We start from the raw sequence: 16020 nt of genomic DNA, 5'->3' as shown, positions 1-16020 counted from the left end.
CTACCACTGCCATCCCTCTGCTGTGGGCTGCAGCGGTGGGGACAGCACCCCAATGGGGTCCTCCTGCCTGTGGCCTCACCCCTGTGAAACATTAACGCCGTCACCACGTGTGCAGTGCAGGCTGGGCAGGGAGGTGTCCTGGTCAGCTGCACTGCAGGTCCTGCCTGTATTTCTGGCTCTGGTGTAGCACTTGCCCAGCAGCATGCTGCCTGCTGCAGGGGCTCCTACTTGGTGCTGCAGTGCAGTGGGGACTCGCTGCAGGCAGAGTCAGTGCAGGAACAGCCTTTATTAAAGCAAAATAACCTACAAAAATATAGATGCAGCCTGTGGCCCAGGCCTGATCTGGCAAAGGAGGAAGAAGGACACTGCCCAGGGCAAGGACTGGCTCAGCCACACACAGCCCTCAGCCACAGGGCCCAACCTTTGGGCCAGGCCCGCTCCAGGCCCCTGGTTCTCCTCTTGCCCTCCTCCAAGTGCACGCGTGCTCCCAGGGCAAGAGGATCCCTCAGAATAGTGAGCGGCTGCCCCAGTCCCATCCTGGGCCAGGGCATGCAGTGTGGTGGAGGCTGTCCTCTGCCCAGGGCCTGCAGGGGCAGTGCTGCTCACTGCTGAGGAGCGCGCGTGTGTGTGTGTGTGTGTGTGTGTGTGCGCGCGCGCATCCACCGGCAGCTCTATGGGAGGCCTGAGTGGTGCTCAGCGTGGGTGCAGCAGAGCCGTGCTCTGCAGCACGTGGCAGTGGCCGTGAGACCTTTTGTCCCCAGGTCACTGCTCCTGCGTGCCCCAGGAGATGTAGTCGGGGCGCGTGGCCGCATGGTACTCATCGATCAGCTGCTGCACAATCTCCCGTGAGTTGTCCAGCTCATCGAAGTTGTCCTTGAAGATGTCCTCCTTGCGGAACTGCTCCAGGAAAGCCTCCCGCTTGCGCAGCTTGTCGTACTGCCGGCACGTCCGCTCAAACAGCTGGGGAGCAGCGCAGCAGTCAGGTAGGACAGGACTCCTGAGAGTGCCTGCACAGCCCAGGGGAAGGCCCTTGCCTCGTCAGGCTTCAAGCAGCACCAGGCCTGCAGGGCAGGAGCTGCCACCTGCACCCCACCAATGCTTGGGATCAGCTTGTGCTCCTCAGGCTGCTTTTGGCCACTGCAGGGGGAGTCTTGCCCCCTATGCACCAGGGGATGGTGATGTGCCCAGAGAATGCAGAATGGATGGATGTAACCCCAGTCCAGAAAACCTAGATCCTGATGTGCTGCAAACTGGGACTGCCTACCCACCCCTCATCTGTAGGCCACTGTGGCTTTATGAAAGCCTCAAGACGTGCCTGTAAAATAATGGTCAGAACCACAGCTTCAGGGGCCTAGCGTACTGCCTGTGGTGCAGAGGGAAGGCGCTCACCGAGGAGATGTTGGTGTGATTTGCCATCATGAGGCCGCTGACACGGTGTGCCGAGGGCAGGTAGGGGGACTTCCGTGACAAAGCCACCTGGATGCTGGCAGGACCCCAGGGAATGAAGTTAGCCAGCTTCCTCTCCCGGATCCGCTGCAGACTCTTGTGAACCTGGTGGGGTGAGAGCAACAAAGGATAGCAGGGTGCTGGGCAAAGCCCAGCTGTGGCACTCCCAGGAGCTGCTCCCTGTAGGGCATACAGCTTCCGAAAGGTGGACTTCACCAAGTGGCATGCAGCCTCATGCAGGAGCAACCTGGGGCCAGTTCTCAGGCACCCCTCAGCCTTGCTCTGGGATTTCCAAGCAGGAACATGGTGACTGTGCCATTCTTATACCATTTCCATCAGCATCTGAAATGGCATCGTGCGGGAGCTCACCTGTGTGGGATCTACCTCCCCCTGGATGATGTTCAGGATGGCAATATAGCAGTGGTTGGTCTGCCTGTCTCGACCTGTGGACACCATCACATTTTTAGGCTGCAGCAGTCTTCTCATCACATCCAGGACTGTGGTTTTCCTCACACTAGCCACCTGCAAATATCAGCTGGGGTCAGAGGCAGTGGGTGTGCTGCTTCCTTGCCCTGCTGCTGCCCTGAACATGCACACAGGAACAGAGGGCAGCTGGAAGGAGAAGCCCTTGCCCCTGGGACGGAGCCACGTGCGAAACTGCATGCAGGATGGGGAAATCCCAAAGTCACACCACAAACACAGCCAGGCTGAGAGCTGGAGCACTGGTGTAGGCTCCCACAAGGGAGTTGAACTGCCCATCCAGCAACGCAGCCAGGGCTGGGGGTGAAGCTCAGCTGAGCTCAGAGTAAAGGGAAATATTTAATATTGCCATCGCACATCTGTCCTGCTCCACTTCTGAAAAGAGGAGCAAGGCTGGAAGATGGGAGAAGGACTACCCTGCACTGAGCCAGTGGGCAGCCACAGCAGTCTCTAAGTGCTGGCATAGACTTCATATAACTTCAGTCTGCTCAGTGGGTGCCAGGGCCAGTGCCCAAAAGAGTGTGCCTAAGGCAAGGACAGCTTGGTGGTGTGGCAGCCCGGCTCTGAGTTGCTGGATGAACCCCCCTCGCACTCCTCTCTGGGAGGACAGAACACACACTTGATACCCTTTTCAGAGCCAGCAGTTTTTCATATTTGCTTCTCTGAGTAACATCCTGAGGAAATGCATACAAGAGGAGATTAGCAGCTGTTAGCTCCTAACAGAACTGAGACACGGCCAGCGCAGGTGAGTGTCTCAAAACAGAACAGCCTCATTCTCCCCTGTGGCTGGGGGGGGCACTGGCTGGGAACAAGCAGAACACTACTGGCAATGTTTGATGCAGGTGAAGGGTAACCAGACCCTCCCTGGGTGCACCCTGGTGAAGAAGCTGACACCTGGAAACCACATTCAGCCATGGCATGGCAACGACCAATAGCTTTCTGACCTAAATGGTGTGAGTTTGTGATCCGCTGCAATGACAGGACTGGCAGGGGTGCTTTACTGGGCTTGTTCTGATCATTTCTAGGGACAACTTTTACCAAATCAAATATCATTGGCCCTCTATAGCTGCCACAGCCATTCCAAGGATGTTTGGAGTAACGATTTAGCCCAGCACAAGCACAACTGTCTGCTCGTGGCTGATTCATGTTGTGCTTGAGCTGTCACGTGAGGTGGCTGCACATGGATCTGGGATTAGGAACATGCAATTACAGCTCATGCCAAGACTATGGATTGATGGGATGTTACACGGTGCCCTCAGGAAAAAGGAGGAGTCCCCAGAAGGCTGCCTTACCGACTGGTCTGTGGTGAGCGGTGTGTACCCCGTCATGAGGAAGTGCAGTCGTGGGGTGGGAATCAGTGAGGCAATCAGACCGATGAGGTCGTTGTTCATGTACCCGGGATACCTGAGTGTAGTGGTGCTGGCAGACATGATGGTGGAGACCTGGAAGGAAGAGGACTGGGTCACCAAGTAGTCACAGAGCATATTCAAAGCCTGCTTTAAAAAACTAGGTCAAGGGATGCTGTGTGCCCACGGAATACACCCTAAAGAAGGGCAGAGGAACCACGTTCACAGTTCCAGGCTGTCCAGCATCGTGCCAAGCTTATGGAGCAGGCTCAAACCAAATCCAGGCCACCACGGAAGCCCTGTGCCAGCTTCTCCAGAGGGAAGAGCCCTTCTCACCAGCTGGTTGATCTGAGAGAATGACGGGTTTTGAATGTGCAGCCGATCTGTCGCGATACGATTCAAGGCTGTGTTATCTAGAACCACCTGCAAGAGGAAAACAGCTCTGTGAAGGCTCTCAGAGGCAGCCAGAGAAGAGGGAGCCCTGACCACATGTCTGACGGCACTGGATTGCACAGCCTGGCCCAGCACAAGTCCCAAGCGCAGCAGCCCAGCAGAGTGCTTTGTGGCAGGTGGCAGATACTCGAAACCACAAGCTGACTCATTCGTGGAGAGTAACAGACACTGTCAATGGGAACTCTTGCCTTGCAAGCACTTGGCTGTGCTCCCCTGTGCCCTCCCAGAGAGCACAGCCTCTGGGCCAGCACCTCGCAGTAACCTTCAGCAGCACTGGCACAGCTGTTATTGCCCTGCCATGTGCAGAGTTAAGGTGGTAGGGATGAGCAGGAGTATTGGTTAGGACTTGCCTGCCTAGGGCCTGTGGATGCTGGAATTGAGTTGAACTGAAGGCTGTGGGGCAGTGCTGCAGAGGAAGCACAGCTAGCCCACTGCTGCCGTGGGAAGAATCTGCCAGATTCAAGAGGCAGAACTACCAAGCAGGACAGCTTGTAAGGGGTTAGTGCAGTGCCCTCGTCTCTAGAACCACCATATCTGCCCAGACCTTCTGGACAGAGATGTACTCGCTGCTGTGTATGGGGCTTCAGAGGCTGCAGTACCTGCCCCAATAAAGGCTGCACTTCAGAGGTGCCAGGGACAGGGCTGCTACACAGGAGCTGGTTGTGCTACTGGGCTGCCATGCAGTGGGGCTCTTACCACACAGTCAGCATTCTGAGTCAGCCTCTTCAGTGTCAGCAGAGAGTTGTACGGTTGGACCACAACATCACTCATCTCATCCTGGTTTGGGAAAACTGAGTAGGTCTCCACCAGCTTCTTGGGATACCTAGTGAGAAAGCCCAGCCATCTCAAGGGTTAACATTGTCAAGGCAGCGCTCTCCTCCCACAAGCTCTCTTTTCAGTCTCCAGGCTCAAGACAGCAGTGAGTCACCAGCACTGCACGCCAGATTCAGCTCCCAGGGAGGGAGAGAATTTGTCCCAGCAGTGCCTACTCTAGCAGTGCAGGAGCAGGCTGCCAGACAGAGCTACAGGCAAGGCTGAGCCATCCACAAGCTGATTAAACAGCTGCCTACAAGCCTTTTCAAGAGGCTGCAAGCTGAAACAGGCAGGGATGGCAGCTCAGAAGTACAACCAGAGCCTCCCACCCTCCACAGTAGAGTCGAGGTGTCAGAAGGCCTGATAAGAATGGCTGAAGGATGGCACAGCTTGGACAGCACAAGTCCAGCTTCAGAGCCTCTGTAGTCCACAGGCATATTAGGAGCCATCCCTTCCCTGGGCAGTTTGCCAGGGATTGCACAAGACAGTATTTGGGTGGGGGTGGTGGCCTGGGCTCTGAGTCAGCTCTCTGCTCTGGCAGGGTGCCCAGCCTGGGCCAGACTGCGGTGCAGAAAGGGGATAAGGCTGAACACTCACCTGTCATTCAGTCTCTCGAGGAGGTAAGAGCCCAGCCCAGAGCCTGTTCCACCAGCAATAGAGTGGCAAAGCACAAATCCCTGGAAGGAAGCAGAATGCAGAAAGCTCAAGGTCCAATTCAGCCCCAAGAGAAGACAGAGTAGAGAACCTCCCCATGGCAATACTGCTGCAAGCAGGGAGCTGAAAGCACGTGGAGATTAGCCCTGGCTCCTCCAGACTGCAACGACAACCACAAGCTCATCACACCACTTCTCCAGCGTGAGAGGATTCTACTTCTCTGCACATGCCACAACCACTGCTCAGGAGCCTCCTGGAGTTCTCCCACTCCACTACAGAGAGTTCAGAATAGCTCAGATGTTGCTCTCAGCACCCAGATGGTCATGTTAAATGGAGGCAGATCTTCTCAGCCCTTTCCCTGTGACCTCCTCTCAGAGGCCAAAATCCCTCTACCTGACTTTAGGACAGTCCCTGCTTTCTGCAGATCCCACGATCTGCTATTAGATTTTCTGCCAACTTATTTTATGACAGTATTTTCCTTTTCCCTGTTGCCATGTGACAGCCTGACACAAACACCAAGGAGCCTTGTCTGTTTCTATACAGGAAATGGTTTTATCTGGATGGTAGTCAAGGTCCTGCCAAAGGCACAAGGCAAAGAAACCCCAAAGCTTTATCCAGGCTTTTGGTATCCCCGATGCCTCTTTAATCCAATTAAAGAGAACATGAAGCTGCAGCTCCCCATGTTTATCTGTAGATTTTGGAGCACTGGGCAACTCTGACTCTGAGCATTTTTCTACAGGCACCCTGTGGCTCTCTCTGCTGCTGCAGGCACCACGGAGCACCAAGCGCCTCATTTCCATGCAGTTCCCTTTTGCCCACATAGACCTTCATTGGAGAACAAGCCAAAAGGGCAGTGCATGCACTTCTGCAATTGATGAAAGAGAGAGCCATAGGAAGGAGGTGGAACAGAGAAAGAAAAAAGCACAATAATGCCTGAAACTCCTCCTGCAGACTGTATTCTGTTGGAGGTACCCAATGCCATCGGTGTTTTGGGCAGAAAAATGCCCCACTGAGCATATAGTAAGATGACTTCTGGGGAAGCCTGGCAAATGTAGTAGTGACAGAAAAGATCTCCCTTTCCCAGCTCCCCTCTGTACTCGTTGCCTGCATCAGCACCCAGAAGCAAGCTGAGCCATTCTGTATGCACTGGAGGACTGAGCTCAACCTCACAGAGCAGCAGTCCAGCTCTGAAATGCCAGGTAGGAGCATCTAAAGCTCCCAACGTACTTACTTCCAAACTGTCACTCCCATCAGCCTCTCTGTCTATTATGTCAAATATATCTTCATGGATTTTTTCTCCCTGCAATAGAGACCATAACAGGATTTGTTCATCTCCCACAGAAAACAGTGCAGAGCTTATCAAGCTGGGCATGAAGCCAAGCTGGATGTGCACTGGGATCCTGTACCCAGGGTGCCACAGTCAGTCCTATGTCTCTGCTGAATGACACAGAATTCTGCAGAAAGTGCATGCTGAGCCTGACATGAGAAAGGCCACAATAAAGCCTCAATAACTGCTCTGTTCATATACAGGAGCACCAGGGCCTGTTACCTGTGAGAAGCCACTGGCCCAGTTATTCCCGGCTCCACCTCCATGCTCAGACAGATAGATGTTTTCTGGATTGTAGAGGTTAGCATAAGGGGAGTTCAGGATGGAGTGGATGACTCGGGGCTCCAGGTCCAGCAACACAGCTCGCGGGATGTAGTGCTCATCATCTGCCTTTAACAAGGAGCAGTAAGGTCAGCACGCAGTATAGCTCCTCACCACAAGAGAAACTGTGACTGAGCATGCCACCTCCTGGCCACAAGCAAGCACGATGCGGGGCGCAGGAGGCGCGGCCCGCTCTGTGCTGTCTGCCCATCACTTCCTGGCGTGCCCCAGAGCACCCCGAGTGCCGGGTGTGGGGGAGCCCTGCTGCCGTTTGGTGATGCACTGCCTGCAGCACTCTGAGCCCGACGCTTCCACCTCCGCCAGCCCCCGTGACACATCCAGAACATGGAACCAGCGTGCGGATACAGCCCTGGCAGCAGCACAGGGCTCCATCTGCCACTCGAGCAACAGCCCGAGGTGTCACCCACCCATTCCCAAATGGGGCTGCAGCAGTGCGGCTGCCTCCGCTACGCGCGAAGCAGCCCTGGGGAGCCGTGGGTACCTGGTAGAAGAAGACGTCCTTGCGGTCGGTACCCTCAGTGGCAAACTCCTCCACGATGCCCTCGGGGCTGATGCCGTGCTCGGCGCAGAGCTGCTTCCAGAACTCGAACCCAACTGCGGGGACGGCGGTCAGCGACCCCCGCCTCCAGGCCCCGCCCCCTCCAGGCCCCGCCCCCTCCCTCGCCAGGCCCCGCCCACGTCCCCATAGCATCCCGGCCCCGCCCGGACCGCGCTGCCCCGTCCTGGCCCCGTCGCCGCTCTCGGGCGCCCGCTCACTCTGGTTGCCGCACTGGCCCAGCTGTAAGGTAATGATCTCCCGCGGCATGCCGCCCGCCGCTCCGTTCCTTTCAGCTCCGCTCCCGCTGCTCAGCCGCCGTCTCCCACTCGGCGCCAACGGCACTGCGCGTGAGCGCGGCGCACTTCCGCTCCCGCTTCCTCCGTCCCCTCGCGGCGCCCTGGAAACGCGCGTGCGCACTCGCGGACGGCGGTGACGGCGCCTCTGCCAAGATGGCGGCGCCCGGAGCCGCCCCGCTTCCGGCGCTGGGGGCCGCCATGTCGGCGGCGGCCGGATGTTGATGCCGGGAAGGAGCCATGGCGGCGGCGGCGGCGCGGCCCGGCGAGCGGCAGCGACGAGTGCAGGAGCTGAGCGCGGCGCTGCGGAGCCGCCTGGGGCCCTACGAGCGGCTGCTGAGCGCCGCGCAGGCCGCGCTGGTGTGGGAGCGGCCGGGCCGCAGCGCGCTGTGCTGGGCGGCGGCGCACGGCCTGTTCTGGTGAGCGGCGGCGGGTCGCGCCGGGCCGCCTGGGGCCTCTCCGTGCCGCCTGGGGCCTCTCCGTGCCGGGCAGCGCCCGCTCCGGGGAGCTTCCGGCGGAGCGTCGCCGCGGTGAAGCGGCGCGGGGCTCGGGACGCCTCTCGGGTTTGGGCGGTGCGAGCTCCGGCGGGGCGCTCCGGTTCGTGGTCGGGGTGCGGGCCGACCTGCGGGCCGGCGAGTTCGGGTTGGGTTGTCGGCACGCGGGAGGGAGCCTGCAAGCGCTGCTGCCTACTTGAGCGTTATCCCTTTCGGCATTTCCCACCTAATCCTAAAGCGTAAAACCGCTCGGCAAAAACAGAACTGCTGTGTGAACGGCGCGATGGGGCGGCAGGGGACGGGCAGGCTGCGAATTCCAGCTCGGTGGGGCAGTCTGCAGTGCTGCGAGATAAGCTGCTCGCCGAGGGCGGGCTGGCTGATAAGCAGCCGCTTGCTTTTCTCTGCCTGTAGCTATCGTGAGTTCTGCAGTGGGTTTGTGAAACCCTTCTCACTTATGTCACAGATCTTGCTGGTCACTTATTTGTTCATTTCTTCACCGTAGGTTCTTTGCTCTGACTTCTCTCCGATTGGTGTTCCTGGTTGCGTTTACTCTTATAATAGTAGTTTGTCTGGATCAGTGGAAGAACAAAATCTGGCCTGAAGTTGGAGGTAAGTTGCAACACTTAAATTATTATCAGAAAATTAAGCACTGTTTTCAGATCTGCCTTCAGCATTTGGAGTTCAGCAGGCAGAATCCAGGACTTTTCTTGTTACTTGTGAATCTAGAAGCATGCGCAAGAGTATTGTGGGCATGTGCTTCCTGGAGTCACTCTGGAAAATCCTGACCCATACAAATAAGGACCCATACAAAATAGGAGTTTCTCACATCTGTGGTGCTAGCATTTGCCTCGTAATCTTCTGAGTTCTCCCATGTGTTTTACTTGGTAGAAACTTGGTGATCTCTTAATGCATAATGAAAAAGTCTCCTTGACTATAGCATCTGTTTGTAGGATGTCATAGGAGGCTCAAGGAGGCAACAAGGAAGCTCTCTTGCAGTCTTGTACTGTATCATGTACATGTTTAAAATGTGTTATAGAGTGATTCATCTGTTTCATAACAGTTAATGTCTTTTTTCAGACATGTTCCAGCTCATTAAAGCTTTACTTAAATCCCCAAAGCTAAGCATTCTTATGGCAAATTCCTTGCAACTAACGTAGTGTCTATTCTTAATATTTTAGTGACAAGACCTGACGAATTAGACAATGAGAGGTAGGAAACTAATTGAATTCTCTGCTATTTGGTACTTTGCTGTGATACTATGTAATAATTAGCTGCATGTGCTTGTAATGTTGGCTTCTTTAAGGGGGGCATGAAAGGAGAGAAGGAAACTGCTTAGTGGAGGGAGAATGGAGCCCTGGACTCTGTCATTCTGCTGTGACAGGTTTTTGACTTGCCCAAACCATTAATCTTTGCCTTTACATTGGCATACAATAATGCTTGCTTGAGCACTGTAAAACCTCTGCTGCTCTATCCCCTTCCACCCCTAAGCTAGAGGTGCTGTCTTAAAAACAGTTCCTTTTGTCCAGTAGCAGGAAAACAACTTGCTGCTTTACTATTTCTTATAAATAAATATATCTTCTGAGCCTGGATATGGAATGTTTAAAGAGGCATGCCCCAGGAATTGTTAGAGCATAGTTATGATCTGACTGCGGTATTAATAGTGGGTTGTGAAACATTAGGGTGTTCTCTTACTAATAACACCTTTCTATCTCTGGGCACACCTTTCTGCCTGCTTATGCTGCTGAGCCATACTGGATGCTCAACACCTTTTTAAATCACTCAAGCTGTTGCCACATGACTTCCTTGTTGGGTTTTTTTTGTTTGTTTTGGCTTGTTTGTTTTTTGTATTTGCAAGAGGCCCAAATACAAAAGGGATTGTTTTTCTTAAGTTTCAAGTACTTGTGTCTAGCAGTTAAGAAACACTATTAGAACTTACCAAAGATAATGCCTCTGAAGTAGTCAGACATGTTAAGTAAGGCACAAAGCTGCTTGGAAACCTCATGTTGAATTCTTGGGAGTTGCATTTGACCAAATAGATGTAGAGGAAGCAAGTGGGTTAACTTGATTTGCTTCTGCACAGCCCTTTCCCTCCAATAGCATGAAAACTCCAGTCTCAGACAGTGGATGAATGATTCAAATTGCTGTTCCTTAGCTGCTACGGAGGAACTGAGATGCCTGGGTGGGGTGTAGAAGTGCTGCTTTTGGCAAGGTGGTGTTTTGAAAGGCAGGCTGATCTGCATCTCTAGAGCTTGGCAGCTAGGGGGGGAAGAGAAGGTAGTGCTGAGACAAGTATTCACAGCAAGTGACTTTTACGCTGAAGTCAGTACAGTAATATTTGTTTCTGAATTTTTACCTTTACTGCAGCTGGGGATATGTCCACCCTCGGTTGCTTGGAGTGCCAGAACTGTGTCACCATTTGGCTGAAGGATGGGTGTCTTGGACCAACTTCTTAAATAATCTCTTTGTTTTCAAGAGGCAAAGCCCTGGCAAGGTGAGAATTTATAGATTTTAATAAATTAGATAGTTGGTGTCCATTCTGCTGACTGCTGGCATCCCTTTGTGATGGTATTCAGCACTGACTGAGTATGTTCCAAGCATGGGAGACTGCTACAGAAAGTTTCCCAGAAAGACACGACTATTAAGTGTTGGAGAGGGATAGAAAGCAGAAAAAGCAGATTATGGAAGAAGGAGGAGAAAACAAGTATTGACAAGTATTGGCATGTTGATTGTAGTAGTGAAGTGGAAGTACAGTCCCACCTTCTGTAGGTTTCTAGCTTTTCAGGTGTCTATCAAATGTATCTCCTCACTGGATTTTAACAGTTTGAGAAAGATTTGTTTGTTTTGAGACTCATGCAGAGAGGAACCTGCAACTGTGCTAGTATTCTTCACCTTGAAAGACTTCTATCTTCTTCAACCTCTTCTTTGCTTTTAGCATATCTGCTTTGGAAGCTCCTTATATTCTGAAGCAAGAAGCTTTTGTATGCTGCCTATTGCTCTGAAACAGATGCTTCCTGTATCTGGTCTAATCCTAGAATGGGGTGGCTAAATGCTAGGAAGGCTTTGCTGTTGTTAAGAGTTAGAACTTTACATAGAATTCTGCAGAGAGCGAGATGGTCAAGAAGTGAGTAATTCCATCACTTAACCTTGGAAACTCACTGTCTCCCATGTCTTCAGTTTTGCCTTCTAGTATGTGGAGTCTTTACTTTCCTGGCTGTTCTGGGCCGGTATATCCCTGGACTCCTGCTCTCATATTTGCTGTGTAAGTAGAAGAACCCTATGCCAAATACAGACCTTAAAATGAAAAAGGGGTAGAGATATACAGGACCTGAATGTCTGAGGGATAGTGCTTTCTGCTCCCAAGGAAAACCTGTGTGAGTGGCTTTAAATTTAAAATAATACATTCTGCCTAGAATATGTTGATTCTTGACCAGGACTCTAAGGTCTCTGGTTCAGACAGAACATGTTTGAGTGCTTGTTAATTACAGATCTGAGCACTGAAGAGATGGTCTGTTTTCTTAAACTGGCAGAGATGATTGCACCCGTTCTAACTGCCTTCTGCAGTATCACCTTCTGTGCTCAGATCTTTTATTCTGTATGCATGTGATACTGACTCACAAATTGGGTAAGATATTTGCCAAGTAATACCCTGTATAATTTCTAATCAGCATTCCCTCTTCTCTCAGTGCTCTTCATCCTGCTGTGGCCTCTTGCTGTGTATCACAGGCTGGGGCACCGTGTGTACATGAAGCTGGAGCCAGCTCTGCAGCGGCTGGATTTCAGTGTTCGAGGCTACATGATATCAAAGCAGCGGGAAAAGCAATGTAAGTTACCATAGTGTGTTTCTAACCCTTCAGATACTGATGTTTGATACCTGAAACTACATGCAACTAAAGCCCCTGGTCCTTGGAGTGAGTGGGATAGTGCTGCATGTCTCGAAAGGCAGCCATTCCAGTGCCTTTAGCAAATACTTACAATGGCTTTGGCAGGGAAGCAGGGCAGCTCTGCCTCCACAGGAATCTGCCAGGTAGTGAGCACTAGGTGTAAGCTGTTCATAGTGCTGGACTGTGCCTTTTCTCAGCGGACAGAACTATTTGTTCTGCATTGCAGTACTATTGAGTCCTTCCTCTTTTTTCAGGCTAAGGTTGCTGCAAAACATCTCAGCAAAATATCTGCAGCAGCCCAAGTCAGAAATGATCATATTGCTGTGTTGACAAAGTATGCTGTGTTACGTCCCAGTCTGCCAATTCTGTGTTTTCTGCACAAAACAGACCTCTGTCCTAACAGCAGTAATAAAGTTTGCCTCTGTTTCTGGCAGTACGTCGCCGATCCATTAATCAGGAGGGTACGGATGATGGGAGTGACAGTGAAGAGGAGCTTGCTGCTTTCTGTCCCAAGGTAACAAAGTGTCTGTGAAACAGGAAAGCTCAGCTAACAAGAACAAACTGTCTGCATTGTGTAGTCATGCAGTGCACAGCACTGTATCCAGTATGTTGCAGCTGCCTTGTGATGGAAAATTAGATGAAGATATTCTTCTTTTATTATTATTATTCTTTATTATTCTGTCTTGTTAAAGTATGTTACACCTTGTAACATACACTGGTGTTATACACTGGTGAAGTCTGAAATGTCTTCCCCTTCAAACCTCTATCTCCAATCTTGCTCCTCTAGACATGGAGAGATCAGGTAGAACTTTCAGGTGCTCAGCTGCAAGCTTCAGCTTAATGTTACTTCCAAGCTGGCTGTTGAGGATAATGGGCACTAGAGATGAACAGTTCTGTTTGTACCACCTACGGTCTCTTAGGCTAGACAATAAAGCATGAAATGAGCCTCAGATACCAGTGTCCCTTGAGGACTGGGCTTAACTGGCAGCCAGTGGATTGCATGTTTTATCTTGAGGCACAGAAACAAGATTTCCAGTATTTTATGTTTTCTATTGTATCTTCTATTTCAAAGCTGGATGACTCTGTGGTTGCCAAGGAACTAACCATCTCTGACTCGGAACATTCAGACGCTGAGGTATCATACACTGAAAATGGGATGTTTAACCTTTCAAGAGGTCAGACTCCACTGACAGAGGGATCAGAAGGTGAGTGAAAATGGTCAGCTTCTCAAAGATATGAAATACTGAGCAGGAATCAGTGTGATGGGTTGCAGGAAAGATGCACGTTTCCTTCTATCCTTGAGATCTGGCTGCTTGATCTCTGTCTTGCTGGCCAGGATGAGATGAAACTACCTGTTTTGTTTTTTTTTTTTCCAGTACAGTTTCCTTTGTAATTTGTGTGGTATTTTAGTAGAGGAATGATGGTTGTTCTTCAAAGGCAGGTCCAGCTCTGCTAGTCTTTGCAGAGATCTGTTGCAGCATAGCCTTTGTCACTATGACCACTCTGTCCCTCTGGTCATGTCATTATGCGATAGATGTAGCCAGCTCTTCCATTCTAAGACCTTTCTGCACCCTCTGCTTATCTGTTGAATGAGCGAGAGGATGCTTTCCCCTGGCAGGTGTCTTGTTCAGCATCTGCATTCCTTGACAGTGAGCTGGGAGGTAAGCAAGCATCCAGAATCATTATGCGAGGGAAAGATCAAGGCAAGTTTGATCTTCTGTGAAATGAAAGGAGACAGTCTGTCTTGGTGAGGTAGTGGCCCAGCTTTTGCGTGCTGTGCTGCCCTTGCCTGCAGGGTGTTTGGCATGTGCTGTGTATTTGAAGTGTTCATTCTTCTCTTCTAGACCTGGATGGTCACAGTGACCCAGAAGAGTCTTTTGCTAGGGATCTCCCTGACTTCCCTTCCATAAACCCAGAAGCAACTGGCCTAGATGATGAAGATGACACCAGCATTGGAATCCCAAGTCTGGCTTACCGCCCACAAGTAACAGAAGATGTACATCTCCCTTATTACCAGGAAGAAGCTGGTGTGCTGCCATCTGTACATAATCTTACCAACAACATAGCTGGGTTTGTCACCAGAGGGATGATACAACTTGCACTGTCAGGAACCACTCAGCCAGGCTCCTCACGCAGTGACAATCCCCACAGAGATGCAAAGACTTATCTTAGGACGGCCAGCTTGGACTTGGACACAGATGTGGAAGGGGATGACTTTGAACTTCTGGATCAGTCTGAGCTGAACCAGCTGGATCCTGCTGGCTCACGGGGCCAATAAGCAATCACATCACTTCCCTTCTGGTTTTCTGTTGTGCATCATGGAGGGGAATCCTGGAAGGAAAAAGCATTGCACAGTTACTTACAAGATTGTCTCTTGTGTGAGTATGAGTGATAACACACCTGGTCCTGGCTGAGAAGTCAACTGACCTGTGACTCTGTAGCTTCGCTTGGATTTTTAAAATAAACTATGTTGGTAATTCAGAGGGAAAAGGCATTGATGTGATTGATCCACAATCACTCATGCGTTGCCCTGCCAGGATGCTGCTTGCTCCAAATTTCCTCACCTATGGCAATTAGTCTGGTGTCTGCAACTCTAGAGACCACTAATCAGGCTGACTTAGCATCACTGAGAACAATCTTGAAGCCAATCTTGGGGCTGTTACGTGATAAGGTGAATGGGATTGGTTTCCCCTCAGACTTAATGTCTAGGACTTAATGCTGTTCTGTCTTTAAGACAATCATTCCCTGTTCCTAAAACATGCACAGAAATCCAGTTCGTCTCTCCCAGCAATATTCAGCTGTGGGTAGAAACAAACACCTTTCTCCTCTTGTGAATGTGATGGTGTACAGCCACAAATGTTCGTGACTTATTGGCCACTCATCTCCAGTTCAAGCTTTCTAGTGATGCTATTTTGTAAGAAACTTAATGGCAATAAGACATCTACTGTGAAGACTAGAATCCTGCAAAGAACATCTACATGTGGCAGCTGTACTTGTGTTGCTTTCTTAAAATAATGGACTAACAATTTGCTAAAAACTTCCTGTGTTATTCCAGAACACGTTCAGCATGGACAGTAGCAATACAATGTTTCCCTTGACACTGCCTCCGAGAGAACTACTAGGGAGAGATTTTCTGGAGGATGGAAGAAGCAGACTTGGCCTGCTTGGCCAGTTTTGTTCTGGGCTTCCAGGACATCCTGCTGTTTCACAGCTTTGTATAGTTTAGAGCCTACCAGCAGGAGTTGAATGGAGGACAGCAGCTCAAGTCACAAGTGACTGAAGAACTACTTGTTGTGGTCACTTAAACAAACCAGCAACCCCGAGGGGAGAGACATTCTTGAAGCTGGAGTGCCCAAGCTTTCCAGCCCTTTCTGAGTCATTGAGCTTTCCCATTGCTTTTTCTAAGCCATAGAAACGGATACAGATCATTTACCTCTTCAGGGAAACTCCCATCTATGTGCTTTTTTTTTTTTTTTTGGTCTGAATCTGCTTAGCTGAAGGTGTTGGTCATACAGTGCGTGGACTGTCTTGATTTAAGGAAGCAGGTGTTTTTTTTCAGCTATAACTGAGGTGGAGGCTTTATTTTATACGAGCATAAATCTGCATTTGGGCCTTGCAAGAACAAGCTGTCATCTGATAAAATGTCAGCCTACTTTGGAATCTGAAGTAAAGAGCCTGTCACAACCCCCTAGCAGAGCTGAGTGATACAGAATATGCACTCAGCACTCACTCGTGGAATTAAAGTTTCTTGTTTCATTTTCGGATTCTTCTTTCATTTTGTGATAATTGAGTTCTGTGGGAGGGCCTCTCGCTCCTTCTGTCCCACTCGTGTCTCACCAGCTCCCGGGGGAGGGCTGTCCCATCTCAACTTCCTCTGCTGCTTTTTCTTTGCCTCAGAGGCTCTTACGGGCACCGGGCTGGGGTGCGGGGAGGTGGCGCTGTGCAAAAATGGT

At 51.1% G+C, this 16020-nt stretch overlaps 2 protein-coding genes across 3 annotated transcripts; one reads left to right on the top strand and one right to left on the bottom strand.

Moving 5' to 3' along the window:
• Positions 1–266: 266 nt before the first annotated feature.
• Positions 267–7802, bottom strand: TUBG1 (tubulin gamma 1). Of its 2 annotated transcripts, XM_031600583.2 has the most exons (11): positions 7618–7801; positions 7343–7455; positions 6742–6909; positions 6424–6492; positions 5136–5215; positions 4422–4548; positions 3609–3695; positions 3219–3368; positions 1816–1968; positions 1390–1551; positions 267–960 (listed from the first exon to the last, which is right to left on the bottom strand). In XM_031600583.2, exons 1-11 carry the CDS (start codon positions 7664–7666, stop codon positions 763–765), a joined length of 1356 nt encoding a protein of 451 aa, XP_031456443.1. In that variant the 5' UTR covers positions 7667–7801; the 3' UTR covers positions 267–762. The 2 variants fall into 2 exon arrangements, with proteins under 2 accessions (XP_031456443.1, XP_089981395.1); XM_090125269.1 differs by lacking the exon at positions 6742–6909 and having other exon boundaries at positions 7618–7802.
• A 52-nt stretch (positions 7803–7854) lies between these two features.
• On the top strand, positions 7855–15831 carry RETREG3 (reticulophagy regulator family member 3). Its single transcript, XM_031600584.2, has 9 exons — positions 7855–8111; positions 8689–8795; positions 9365–9395; positions 10551–10677; positions 11361–11445; positions 11870–12007; positions 12502–12581; positions 13140–13272; positions 13912–15831. Exons 1-9 carry the CDS (start codon positions 7933–7935, stop codon positions 14343–14345), a joined length of 1314 nt encoding a protein of 437 aa, XP_031456444.2. The 5' UTR covers positions 7855–7932; the 3' UTR covers positions 14346–15831.
• Positions 15832–16020: the final 189 nt, after the last annotated feature.

Source organism: Phasianus colchicus, chromosome 26, assembly GCF_987193195.1.
Source record: "Phasianus colchicus chromosome 26, bPhaCol1.hap1.1, whole genome shotgun sequence".
Taxonomy (NCBI): Eukaryota; Metazoa; Chordata; class Aves; order Galliformes; family Phasianidae; genus Phasianus; species Phasianus colchicus.
Note: the sequence above shows the minus strand (reverse complement) of the source record. Positions and strands in the feature narration are given on the sequence as shown.

Bases quoted from the DNA above. Each gene is read 5' to 3' on its own strand.
- RETREG3 (XM_031600584.2), top strand. From the start codon at position 7,933: ATGGCGGCGGCGGCGGCGCGGCCCGGCGAGCGGCAGCGACGAGTGCAG. The intron at 12,008-12,501 runs GTAAGTTACCAT...TGTTTCTGGCAG, and splicing joins AAAGCAGCGGGAAAAGCAAT to TACGTCGCCGATCCATTAAT. The intron at 12,582-13,139 runs GTAACAAAGTGT...TCTATTTCAAAG, and splicing joins TTGCTGCTTTCTGTCCCAAG to CTGGATGACTCTGTGGTTGC.
- TUBG1 (XM_031600583.2), bottom strand. From the start codon at position 7,666: ATGCCGCGGGAGATCATTACCTTACAGCTGGGCCAGTGCGGCAACCAG. The intron at 4,549-5,135 runs GTGAGTGTTCAG...CTTTCTCACTAG, and splicing joins CTCGAGAGACTGAATGACAG to GTATCCCAAGAAGCTGGTGG. The intron at 961-1,389 runs GTGAGCGCCTTC...GCTGCTCCCCAG, and splicing joins ATCACACCAACATCTCCTCG to CTGTTTGAGCGGACGTGCCG.